Source organism: Bombina bombina, chromosome 3, assembly GCF_027579735.1.
Source record: "Bombina bombina isolate aBomBom1 chromosome 3, aBomBom1.pri, whole genome shotgun sequence".
Taxonomy (NCBI): Eukaryota; Metazoa; Chordata; class Amphibia; order Anura; family Bombinatoridae; genus Bombina; species Bombina bombina.
In genome coordinates, this window is record NC_069501.1 from 229,223,311 (window position 1) to 229,237,851 (window position 14,541).

The 14,541-nt window shown below is 37.6% G+C and overlaps 1 protein-coding gene across 1 annotated transcript in view; it reads right to left on the reverse strand.

Annotated features, from left to right (window-relative positions):
• ERAL1 (Era like 12S mitochondrial rRNA chaperone 1) overlaps nucleotides 1–14,326 on the reverse strand; it is a 165,961-nt gene extending 151,635 nt beyond the window's left edge. The window contains exons 1-2 of the mRNA XM_053706185.1: nucleotides 14,192–14,326; nucleotides 703–864 (exon numbers count right to left, since the gene is read on the reverse strand). Of these exons, the coding sequence (XP_053562160.1) occupies nucleotides 703–864; nucleotides 14,192–14,270 (241 nt within the window). The 5' untranslated portion in view covers nucleotides 14,271–14,326. The remainder of the gene's footprint in view (nucleotides 1–702; nucleotides 865–14,191) is intronic.
• Nucleotides 14,327–14,541: the final 215 nt, after the last annotated feature.

Sequence of the window (14,541 nt, forward strand, 5' to 3'; positions counted from 1 at the left end):
TGGGAGCTGCCATGTTGTAACTTGTGTTACCTTCTCTGCTGTGGCCAATTAGGGTTAGTTATAAATAGGTCACTAGAGTGAGCAGCCAATGGCTGTAATGGATTTAACAGTGTTCTGCACTTCCATTTATAACAGGAACTGAAAAGCTCACAATTTCAGAATGGAATTACAGGCAAAGAGGACAAAATAAATAATGAATGTATATTGCCGAGTTGTTTTATTATATACAATTTATCATTTTATATTACCATCTCAAAGTGTTTAAAGGGACACTCAGGTTAAATTAAATTTTCATGATTCAGATACAGCATGTAATTTTAAACAACTTTCCAATTTACTTCCATTAAAAAAAATGTGCACAGTCTTTTATATTTACATTTTTTGAGTCACCAGATCCTACTGAGCATGTGCAAGAATTCACAGACTATACGTATATGCATTTGTGATTGACTAATTGCTATCACATGGTACAAGGGGAGTGGAAATATACATAACTTTGAAATTTGTTATAAAAAAAAAAAAAATCTACTACTCATTTGAAGTTCAGACTAAGTGCTATTGCATTGTCTTGTTATCTTGCATTTGTTGATTATGCAAATCTAAATGTGTTGACTGGTCCTTTAATGTCCCTTTAATGTTCAATATTTACAATGCCACAAAAAATAAAAAAATTCAAACGTTTTACACAAAATATGAACTTACCTTTATTAAAAGAAACTGCTGGTGGTTGCGGGATCAGAGTCTCACTGGAATGCTGTTCCTGACTCACTCCAAGTAAGCATCCTATTGCGGAGTCCTTTCCATGTACGCACGCAGCAAACAAACTGACCCGTTGAATCTCTTGTTTCTTTAACAAAGCAGTTACTGCAATATGAAAACATATATATTAGAACCACAATTAATAAATTAATCAAATTCAAAGTAAAATATAAAATTGTGGCATTTCTAACCATTATATGTTGAGATTTAGTGCTTTCCAAGGCACTGGTTAAAAATGTCTGCTTTAGTAGTTTACCTTGCATTAACCACTTGGTTGCCAGAGAAAATTACAACAAATTGCTATGCATTTTATCCTTCTGTCAGCTAAGGGGATAAAGATAAGGGGACTTCCAAAAACACATTTATTAAAGGGAAAATAAAGTCAAAATTAAATGTTCATGATTTAGATAAAGTATGCAAGCGTGCACACGTAATAAGCATTCTATGGCAGCAGTGTTTACAACTATGTATAACATTTCTATAAACATTTTTGCAAACACTGCTGCCAGAGGCCTAAAGACACGTGCATGCTCCGGAGCTCACCTATAATTTAACTCTTTAACAAAGGATACTAAAAGAACAAATTCAAATTTAATTTTGACTGTCCCTTTAACCCCTTTGTGCCAATACAATAGTGTGGATGTGAAATAAATTACACAGGCAACAATAATTAATTTATGGGTCTTCTATTTTACTCTACTTAGGATATTCTAGCCTTATCTTCATTGCGGATTTCCAGCATTTTTTCTCTTTGAAACATCCTTGGATTAGCAGTATTTACAGCCTTTCAAATTTTAAAATTATAAGTAAATTGGGATCCCCACCACTTGTCTTAAATTGTTTTTGTTTGTTTTTTAAATGGTGTGCCTGTGCTAAATAATCGATTATCTGCTGGAGCATGCCTAGAAGCTGTGAACTCAGTTAAAATACAATGCCTGTGTCTAAACACTGATAAGGGGGGTGGAGCACAGTGCTCCAGACAGCATAGCTATGTAAGAATTTTTGCTTATTTTTGAAAATTTTAAAATACTTGCCAACAATATTTAAACAATTTTTTATGCAAACTGTTTTAATTAATTAGCCCTTTTAGGATATACACAGATCTCAACCTGTTTTATGGCACTTTAAAAGGGACCTTATACTATAAAATGTTCTCCTCTTTGAGTAACCGTGCAGGAACATGGCTGTATTTTGAAAAAGCATGTCCTTGAACATGGCTGTATTTTGAAAAAGCATGTCCTTTGTCGCCGACTCTAATCTGGTGATTTCGGGGGAGGAAATTATCTAATAACCCACAGCAACCACACAGCTAATAGGCAGGAGCCTTGTTTTGTAGTCAGCACGGCCACAGTGGAGAAAACCGGTACACAATAACAGACTCCACACCGGGCCTAAACCTTACACTAAGCTGAAATAGTTAATGACAAGACAGTAGCAATACGGAGCTGTAGGACCGACTAAGGTCATCGCACATCAGAGATCTAACTTGCAGCTGAGGTGTCTAAACATCTGAAACAAACATGCACCCCACGTGGCGCTTTATTGAGAAACTCTAAACAAGGTAGACGTGACACAAAGTTACAAGTCCCAAACAAAGTTGGTACACGCATGTGTACGGACAACCACAACCAAACTACAGCCCATTTGGTAATCAACGCACCGCCACAGATACGATACATGTGGCGCAGTTGGAAAGGAAACACACACAAATTACATACAGTGAGTAATACCTCATTACATATATAAACCAGCGACTTACCCCATCACTAACCGAAGACCCATAAGTAAATAGCAGGGGAAATATCCAAGTAGGGGCTGTCAGATTCCTACACTGGGCCTCACTGTGGGACAAACTCCCTTAAATTCTCTACTCAAGATATCTCAAATATCTCTCAAATATCTCTGAAACAATGATCCCCAATGAGAATCTATAACACAAAACTACCCTTTCCCACATTCACAACGCTGACAAAAATACACTTGAATCCATCACAGTGCTGCAGAGGCAACAAGGCCCTTGATCGTTTTACTCTGTGCCCTACGCAATTACAATCTGACAACAACACACACTGCAACAGTTCAATGGCAGCAAAAAAACAAAAACAAAACTGATATAAAAAAATAAATAAAAAAAAAATCATCACTCTCAGCATCATCTGCCACCATGAACTCCTTTCAAAAACATGACATTGACACTGCTGAACTGTTAGTGGAACCACTATCTATGGATAACCAGTCAGCACAGCCTCAAATTTTAACTGCTTCCCCACACACGGAATAACTATCTCAGATCCAAACAACCATTTCACGGTTGCCATCTAAATCAGATCTAGCCGACTTGAAAACTTTTATCAAAACAGAAATGTCATCTTTGCGAAAAGACATAAATGACTTGAAATCAAGAATAGAGTACCTAGAGGAAGGTCAAGACGCCCTAAACAACATGATGACTGACTCTAAACATCAAATGACACAGCACGAATCTCTCATACAGTCTCTCCAACTAAAGATTGAAGATCTATACAATAGGAGTAGGAGAAGTAACCTACGTATAAGGGGAGTCCCAGAAGAAGTAACACAAGAGTCCTTATCCTCAACTGTTCAAATTTATCATCCCGTCGCTGAAGCTCACTGAAACATCTATGGAACGAACTCATAGGGCATTAAAACCTATACCAAAACAACCCAACCCCCCGAGAGACATCATTATAAAGTTTGCAAACTATCTGGAAAAAGAGGCAATATGGAAACAAGTCAGGCTACGAGAGATTAACTTCCAAACCTATAGTATTCAAATCTTTCAAGACATATGTCCCACCACAATTTAAAAACGCAGAGAAATACATTATATCACGCAAATCCTACAAGAAAGAAAGGTGAGATACCGCTGGGGCTTTCCCTTCAGTCTCCTAGTCCAAAAAGACGACATGGAACCAGAAGACCTGGACTTCTTCTCCAAAGGGCTTAATATCATCTTCCCTCAACCAAATCCAAAAATGCCACAGGCATCCACCTACCAGAAAAACACTGCACCCAAACCTCAGAGACCACAATGGTCCACGATCAGCAAAAGAAAGAAACTAGAAGATCCAGCAACATGAACATCGCTAATGGCCACCAAATATAGAAGTTCCTGCATCACACTATCACTAAGAAGTAGAGACTGTCCCTTATTCCAGCACATGGTTGGATAAGTATAATAATACAAATTGTAACTGTCTTTATTATGCAAGATACATCTATGCCGTTAGATTTTCATGATTGTCACAAATAGCATTTATTTCACTAGAAATAACAAATATTCTGATTTCTGTGTTTCCTTAGGACTGGTCACTATAGGTAAAAAAAAAAAAAGGGTCCTCATTTTCTGTAGTAGTTTAGATAGTTACAATTGGGTTCAAGATAAGTTAGACAGTAATAATTGTATAGTCGAATAATGCTCACATGCGTTTAGTTGACGATGAGGCTCCTTGCCTGTGGAAACTAGATATTTTAATTTTTAGATAGTAATATAAATGGGTTTAAATAGTTAACAGAAATATTGTGGATCTCCCACCGTTCCAACAACCTAGTAATAGAGTCGGAGACATAGTCAGGATATGCTACCCTATTACTGACAATTTGTCAATGTTTGTTCTTTACATGTTTTGTTTCATTTGAGTTATATGTTATATATTTGTTATCCCTGGCTCATCCTGCATCTAAAAGTATTGTGTACACCTATCAACTATGTCTACATTTAGCCATTATATTAGCTACCTATCGATCTCACATTACCAACGATTTACACCTGTATTCTGTCAATGCGAAAGGTTTGCACATACCCAGTAGAAGAACTATAGCTACAAAGGAATTTCATAGACAAAGCTGATTTGGTGTTTCTACAAGAAACCCATTTCAGAAAAGGAAAAGAACCGTCTATATTCGCACACACATACGGTACGTGTTTCTGGGCCTCACATAATAAAAAAAAAAAACATGGAGTAGACATACTAATTAAAAAGAACATTCCTTTTAAGGAAATACAAATAATTAGAGACAAAGAAGGCAGGTACATCATTTTAATATGGCTGCTGTATGGTAGGCCTGTAACCCTAATATCTATATATGCGCCAAATACTGCACAAAACTCCTTTATGAAAAAAAATTCTAACTATGTACTAGAACATCAAAAAAAGAATACTTATTATGTGTGGAGAACTTAATGTAGCCCTAAACCCAGAACTAGATTGCTCATCTCATCACTACTCTACACCCTTATCACAAATTACCAAAATAAATTCTCATCTTAAACGCATAGTTGCACAAGATGTTTGGAGAGCCTTACACCCTAAACTAAGGGACTACTCATTTTCAGGGATTGGCAAGGTGTCCGTACACGGACACTGGTGTCCGTGACTAGCCCTTGCAGTGTCCGCCGCCCGTTTTGCAGTGGTAAGGGAGGAGTAGGACAGATGAATGCTGGTCCTGACTCCTCCTTGACGCCCGTGGCGCCACATTTTGCAGGGTTTGGTCCGCTCAGTAGCAGGAAAGTGAGTGAAAGAGAGGGAATAAGCAAGCTGCCTGCAGTGCAGCCTGTGTCAAGCACCCGTGAGTAGTGACCCATCCCGATTCCTTGATCTGTGCAATTGTAGAAGACTGCTGTCTACTCTGACAAACCTTACCTAACCAAGTAAATTAACCAACCATGATGATCATGCAATTAATATCAAGGTGGGTGGGTGGGTTTTTGTCAGGAGTTGAATGTCTTAGCAGCCAAGGGGTCTGCATGCTGAGACCTTCCAGGGGAGAGTAAAAGGGTTAAAAAAGGCTCTCTGCCAGGAATAGATTATAAAGAAACTGCCCTGACTAATTAATTGGTGTCTGTAATGAAGCATAGTACAGGGCAGCATTTTTCATGTACTGTCCTTCTCTACCACTTCTGCTGGATGGCTATTCCACCATGAATCCACTACCCTCTCGGTAAAGAGTGTTTTTTGATGTTTTTAATTTGAAATGTACCTTGGTTTCCTTCACTAATATCTGTACTTTGGAAAATGTTTGCCACAGCCTTGGTCCGTGCCTATCCCTGCTCCTTTTAATCATACCCACATGGTATTTATACTAGAATTTATTACATATTTTAAGATGTAGGTGGCCTTTCATTGTTTAACTCTGCAAAAATCTTACCGATAACGTGGTCAGACCACGCCTCAATTATCAGCTCTATATCCTGGCCATCAAAGCCTATAAAAGACTACATTTGGAAATTAGACGACTACTTACTAACAGACCAATTTTCAAAATTTCAAAAGCAATTACAGAATATTTTCAGCTTAATTCCAGCCCTGAAACCACTCCACAACTCTTGTGAGAGGCCCATAAGAGTGTTATAAGAGGAGAATTAATGGCTGTAAAAGCACAACTCAACAAAAATAAAAGAAATTACTACATCACTAATCCTAAATATATAACCCCTAGAGTCAATACACAAAAAATTCCCAGAACTTACTAAACGGACTGACGCAAGAAAGACAAAAATTTGCATCCCATCTAGCTAAAGAACATAAAAGACAAACACTATATACTCGGCAAAAACATTAAGGATACAACAAATCTGGAGGACTACTGGCCAGATACCTCAAACACAAGGCGCACAAAAAAATACATATTACAAATTAGAGATAATAAAGGTCACCCCCCCCCCCAAAGCTCCACGAAACAAATTGCACACACCTTCAAAATATATTTCCAGACATTGTACAACATCAGGAACACAAAATATAACCAGCCAGAAAATATTACAGAATGGTCACAACTCAGACACCTACTTGAGAAATCTAAATTTGCCATGTATTTCTGACACCCAAAAAAGACCAACTAGAAGAGCCCATTACACTAGATGAATTAAAACTAGTCATAAAAGACCTACCAACAGGGAAGGCCCCAGGCCCAGACGCCTTTGGCCACAAATATTAGTCCACATTTCAAGAAATTTTAGCCCCACATATCCTAAAATACTTTGACTCCATTGATGACTCCAAAGCATTCACATCTAGAGGCCTAGAAGCCCATATAGTACTATTACCGAAACCTAATAAGCCACCTGAACTTCCCTCAAACTATCGCCCTATTTCGCTATTAAATACCGATATCAAATTATTTGCGAGAACACGGTCATATGACTTAACCAAATTCTACCCGAAGTCATTCACCTTGATCAGGTCAGTTTTAGCGCCAGAAGGCAGGCGAAAAACAACACGGTCAGGGCCTTAAATCTAATTCACTATGCGCAAAACAAAAAATATCCCATCAATACTCTTGTCAACAGACGTGGAAAAGGCCTTTGACTGTGTTGCTTGGGATTTCCTACGAGCCACTTTGATTCATATGGGTCTAGGCCCACAAATAATCGCTAGAATCTTTTCCCTCTATTCTCAAACTAATGCGCAAATTTTAGTAAACGGGACACTTTCCTCACACTTCTCCATCACTAGTGGGACTCTTCAGGGGTGCCCACTATACCCCCTATTCCTTGTGTGTGTCATAGACCTTAGCTGTAAAAATCAGACAAAACCCACAGATATCCGGAATATAGGTCCACAGAAATATGTAATTTCCCTATTTGCAGATGACATGCTCTTTTCCCTCACGAACCCCGAAGAATCGATCCACAACTTATATCAGAATTCAATACATTCCACACCTTGTCCAATTTCTCCATCAACATGTCCAATTTGAAAATACCAAATATAAACTTAAACAACGTCTCTCTAACCAATGCCAAAAAGGTCACTCCATTCACATGGTGCTCTCACTCCTTAAGCTACTTAGGTGTACAACTCACACCTATGATCAATAAAATATTCTACTCAAATTATATTCCAATTAAACACACTATTGTAAGAGACCTATCATCTTGGCGTTCTAAAAAATTATCCTGGCTAGGGCGTATTGACCTTATTAAGATGAACGTATTCCCTAGAATACTATATCATCTCCAAACACCTGCCAATCCCCCTACCCACAACATATCTCCCCTCAATACAAAAAGGCATTTAGCGATTTCATATGGCATAAAAAACCACCAAGCATCAATCAACAAATAATGCAATCCCCTAAAATACAAGGAGGGTTGGGTGTCCCAAAAATTACACTATACCCTCAGGCTATTTTCCTACAGAGGATAATTGACTGGAACATCCATAACAACCATAAGCGTTGAGTCCCATTGGAACACCTAATACTAGAAAAACCACACTTAGGAAGACTATGCTAGGGCAATTCTAACATACTCAAAACTTTCAACTACAACCCTAAAGTTCAAGAGACATTTCAGATGTGGGAAAAAACTGTGAACACGACCCACCTCATTTCCTTAATCCCATCGCCATTGACCTCCCAAATAGAAAATGGGGAACATACGACAAGGCCCTACTCGACTAATAGAGACTTCACAATACAGTCACTGATCAACAACGAAACCCTACTCTCACAAACTGAGTTAGTAAAAAAGGGCCAAAACTGTTTTAAAAACTGGTTTACATACCGACAAACAAAGAACTTTATAACTATGAATAGAGGACACAAAAACATGATCAGACCACTGACCAAATTTGAATCCCTCTGTGTACAGACGCCTCCTCTCAGACACATTTTATCTATTATATATAAAATACTGATACAAAGCCCCCCTGGATACATCCCCCCGTACCTAGAAAATTGGAAAACAGATCTAGGAACTATAATTTTGCACCAGACAAGTGTCTCTATGTTCCAGGCTACAATGAAGTCCTCAATCTCATCCTCCATTTTGGAAACTAATATCAAATTATTATTATTACATAGGTGGTATCTCACGCCAAGAAACATACACCGCCTATACCATATTAACAAAAAAACAGTGCTGGTGCTACGGACATGTAAACAGCGGTGCAGCGCATATGTGGTGGTGGTGGTGTAATTCCGTCCAAAATTTATGGAGAACAATAATTGCTGAAATAGAGTCAATAATAGAAGTCCAACTACCACTCAACCCACTGATATGGTTATTGAACAAGCCCCCTAAAATTAAATATAAGCCATATCTTATATTATTCACTATTTTGACCAATGGCGTAAAGGTCTTAATAGCCAACAATTGGAGGCATAAAGAAACTTCATCCATAAATATGTGGGTTAAAAAAGTGTCTGAAATAATAAAACTAGAAGATTACTACCTTACACATAACAAAATGGAAATATATGCAGAGATATCACATCTGTGAGACTTATGTCCAAAACAAAAATAAAGGAAATACTTAACACCTACGGAATACATTAGAAATAGTGTAGGAATTAACACTGGGTGAAGGCAATTCAGATGACATAAGCGGGGGTGCAGACGAGCCAGGACTTAATTGATATAAGTTAATTTTTCATTTCAATACCAAATTACAATATTGTGCACTTATGCGCCTCCTCCGGTACAATATCAATTACCACTCGGGACTCTACTTGGAAAGTTCTTCATCATTTCGTTGACAACTAATCCTAGGTTATAAAACAATTCTTTAAAAAGACTGATAAGCAAATAGGAGGAGGTGGTTTAGATAGTACCAACAAACTTTATACTTTTTTAATCATTTATACAAAAAATAACAACTATTGTTGTATGTTACATAACGGAGCTGCGTCTCCAAATATATGTAAAATTGAACTAGCTACAATAAAGTTGTTTTTAAAAAAAATATTCACCTCTTTAACCCCTTTGCTTTAAACAGAAATACAGACCGTTTTTTTTTTTGTTTACCTATCAAAAACCTATATATATATATATATATATATATATATATATATATATATATATATATATGTCTCTCACTGAAATTGTTCACATACCACTTGTGCAGTCATAATAAAAATGGTTGTAAAAGCTTATCTGGGATCTCCTCATAAACAGCACATATGCATAGCTTTGCCATTGGTTTTTGGTAATAAGAAGGGTGCTAATTGCAACTAAGCACCACACTTCTGAAATACCCACGACACCTCATGCCTCCCTGATCCCTCCCAAACAGCAATCTTCCCTCCCTCCTCTCCCACTGCTCACTACCATGTTCGGTACAGGCAGACTGCCAGTATGTAGTTTATTATTATTTTTTTTCTGCAGTGTAGGGATCCCTTGTCACCCCCCTCCCACCTCCCCCAAACAGCTCTCTAACCCGTCCACCTCTCACTGGCAGTCGCCATATTTCTCACTGGCAGTTGTCTACCAGTATATAGTTTAGGGCTTTATTTTATTATTTGTTTAATTTTTCCCCTTACCTCCCCCTCCAAGTCACTGCCGTGTAGGGACCCACCGAACCCCTCTAATTGTCCCCTTTTCTGAAGTGTAGGGAACCATCCCTCCATTTCCCCAACCAACAATTTTTCTGTAGTCTAGGGAACCCTCCCCTCTTGTGATGGGCTGCCCACCCGCCTCCATCCTCCCCACCAATAGCACCACTACACCCGATACAGTGACACAGTCTCACTGTCTGTATTGGCAATCTGCCTTAATATGGTAAGGGAGCATAATCAGTGCTCTCTTACAGTATTAGAGCAGAAGCCCCCCCCACGAAGTGTCTACTGTCAAAGTTGAGAGCAGGGACCGCAGCATGAACCAGAGCGTTGGATGTAGGTACTACATCTACACAGTACACTGAGCAAAGTATTGTGTGAGGTAGTACCTACATCCATTTGGCCTAAGGGGTTAATGTGCTCACAATAATCAATTTTACCTATTGGAGTATATTAAACAGTTTAAAAATAACCCTGTTTTTTGTCATTTGAAAAAGCGGATTTTGCTTACTGAAACTGTCACCTACACTGACATTTTCAAAATTGCAGTAATGCCTAAAGAAAAGCTATGTAAACGAGATGCAGCAGAAATTACCCCCCCCATGCCAGTGGAGACAGAGCTCAGCCCATTTGATAGGATGTTCCTGCAGCTTTTACACTCACAGTAGTAAAAGGTGCACAAAAAGTATTTTCTGTTAAAGGGACATTATACACTCATTTTTTCTTTGCATAAATGTTTTGCAGATGGATCTATTTATATAGCCCAAAAAGGTTTTTTTTGTTTTTTTTTTTAAATGTATAGTTTTGCTTATTTTTAAATAACATTGCTCTGATTTTCAGACTCCTAACCAAGCCCCAAAGTTTTATGAGAATACCGTCAGCTACCTACTCCAGCTTGCACCTGTTTGTGTAAAGGGTCTTTTCGTATGCAAAAGAAGGGGGAGGGTCTTATTTCCCACTTGCAGTGGGCTTTCCAACTGCCTTTTCAACAGAGCTTCTAAGTACGTTTTTAAACAGTTTTATACTGGATTTTTATATCAGTATCTGTACATCATATTCTTTATAGTAGTGTCTATCACATGCAGTTATATGAAAATGAGTGTATACTGTCCCTTTAAGATGCGATTGAAAAGAGATTTTGCACACAAATATTTTAAAAAATGGGTGATTAGAAGTTTGTGAACTAAAAAGAGAGGGAAGTATATATTTTAAGCAATATTTCCCTTGATTATTCATACAATATCAATCATTAAAGGGGACATGAAACCCCAAAAAAATATTTCATGATTCAGATAGAGCACAGCGTTTAACACATTTCCAAATTTCTTCTATTATTTAAAGCACTGAGATAAGCAGTGTTCATCAACGGTTTAGAAATCAGTTTGAGCCTACCTAGGTTTAGCTTTCAAAAAAGAATACCAAGAGAACAAAGAGAATTTGATCATTAAAGTAAATTGGAAAGTTGTTTAAAATCGCATATCATAAAAGTTTAATTTTGACTAGACTGTCCCTTTAAAGAGTTAATATAAGCAACTTGTTACCAAACATCTAAGAGTTGTAATACTATTTAGTAAAAATGTATCTTACAATATTGTTTCCCATGAAACTAAAACCTTGTATGATACATCATTGTAAATATAAAAGTCAATAAGAAAAACTGTCTGCAAGATCTAAGATCTTAACAAATGGGATGGGAATTTTTGGAACATTCAAATTCAATTGACTCACTATAAAAACTGGCTTCTAACACCTTTAGATTTTAAGTTAGTACCACAAACTTCCCTAGCAAGGTTTCAAGACCCCTTGACACAATAACAATCTTTATTAATTCTGTTGGGCTTCTATCAAATAGCCAATCTTATTGATGAGTGCCAATAGGAAACAATTGCAGATGCTAAATTACAGGTTACCCTGCCCTAGTCATGGATCTAGAGCACTGGTTTTCTAACCTGCCCTCCAGCCTCCCTAACAGGCCAGATTTTCAGGATTACCTTGGGTGAGAGCAGGTAAAATAACCGTGGTTACTAATCACCTTATTATTTCACCTGTGCTCAAGTTCAGATATCCTCAAAATATGTCCTGTTAGGGAGTCCTGAGGACAGGTTTAAAAACCAGTGATCTAGAGTTACTAAAAAGGATTGCAAAGATTCAGCCAGTTTGGCAAAGGGGGACTGATGCTGTGACTACTATGAAAACCAAAAGATTATTGGCAAGGGAATTGAATTTAGCACTATGGAAATATAGAATTATGCTAAGGAAGCAGAAAGGACTGTGGACCAGTCTCATTCTTTATGTAGACCATCTGTATCCCTACCACCTGGAAAATTACACTATTTTTTCTTTAGATCAAATTACTGGAATCCGCACTCAATACCATCCCATTTAAAAAGTTTATAGAAGTCATGAGCATAGAGATGTGGATTCTGCAGTTTTGTTCACTGCCAAATGCGGAAGTAGGAGGCTGTTTTCGTTATTCAGCTCTTTTCGGGGGCAAATATCCTCTTATGCCAATGAAACACACTAATATCTGCCTGATGAAACGTCCGCAAAGGCTAAGAAACGCATAGCGTGTTTTGCACACTGTAATGCATTTTTAATCTTTGTTTTTACTCTTTGAATACATTTTTTTTTTTTTTTAAATAATATCACCTAAAACTTTGAGTGCCTGAATGTCTACTTGCCAAGACTATTTGCCTGGATGGGTGCAGTTTGTTTTAAGGCCAAATCGATGGGGAATGAGTCAAAAGTATCCTGCAAGGTTGGGTCAGTGAGCGGAGGCACTGAGATCCCTCAGCTGGCTCCTATGAACACAAGAGAGTGCTGCCACTTCTGTGAATACCTAGATACTTGTGAGAATTATACATCATTGATAAGATTGATACTCACAAGAAAGTGCCTTGTTTGGATTTGTGGAGGCTGACCGAAGAGCTGCATTGTGTAAAGTATTCATTTAGTGATTTATGGACTGAATGAGTGACTTTTGGACTGTGACGTATTTTGGTAATAGTTTGCCAGCTTAAATGTTTTATTACCTTCTCTTCAACTTTAATAATTTAGGTTTATCGGTGCCCCCTAGGTCTTGTGAAAAATCTTTTTATGCTGACGTTAGGTTTTTAGTATGTAGCAATTTGAAATGTCTGGCAACTGGTGTAAACACATCTGGATTATTTATCTCTCTTATATGTTCAGATACCCTAGATCTCAATGCTCTTTTGGCACAACCTACATATTTTATGTTGCACCCTCTACAGGTCAAAATATATTACATGCATACTCCCACAATTCAATATCATTAACTTTTTCCAGTGTGAGTAGATCTGAAAGAATTGCCACATACAACATGTTAACAAGTATTAGATCTAGGAACACCACATTTGTAAAAACTCTGTTTCCTAGCTCATTTGAAAATTAATTTTACTCCAATTCTCAAATTGTGGGGAATGGATCATTATTCAAAATGGGGAGACATTCACATATATTACAAACTTTGTGATACTCTGTACTATAAGTAGTAATAAACCTTAGTTGGTCAACATATTTAATGTCTCTTTTTTTCTGCGTCCTACCCTTATTGTGTAACAATACATTTGCTCTGGGAACCTTATCATTTGATCTTTCACCATATTCAAATGTTTCCTCTAGGAACCCCCACCTCCAATCTAGTCTATCCATTAGATCTGATGCTTGTTGTTCATAATTGTATTTTGTTTTTCTTTAGGTTTGCTTGCTGTTTTTTATGCAATATTTATCATCATTAAAAGTAGAAACATACATCAGTAAACAAAAGTGCAACAAACTAAGCAGCATAGTTTAGTTTGTTGCACTTAGCCCAGTAGTTTGCTTGCATGCTGTATTGCTAGTGCACAAGCAGTGTCACCTCTAACATAAAACCGTTCCCCTCATCAAACATACAGAAAATATCTATACTTAATAGTATTGCTCTACTGAAGCTGAAATTATAGGTATCCTTATAGTGTATATAGCTGACATGTAGTGCGTGCCACAGTCGTTGATCAAATTGGAGCATTAAGAGAATTTATATCAAAGTCATTCTATGTGAGATATATTTTGGCCACATTATTATATCACATCATAATGTGAATATAACTCGCTCCCTGAGCTATATACTCACATTGACCCGGTCTCCTCCCCATCATAGGCAAAGCTCTGGCAGAGCCAGCACGGACAGCGCAGTATACCACAGACCACATGTCAGCAAACACCTCTATCCCATGCCTCCACTCAAGAGCGCCGCCATGTTTTGGAAACCTCAGGTCGCTTAGATGACACACTGTCACAATATTTTTGCGAAACATTACCACAAGACACATTTCCGCCATATTGCTTAAGGGCAAAGGGAAAACGAGGTAAAATAAAATTGTGTAGTTATTAGAAATAAACTGGAACGTTAAATACAACAAAAAAGAAAGGGTAGAATCTGACTTTAGCGTTCTAAATTATTTTCTCGGCCACATTATATTA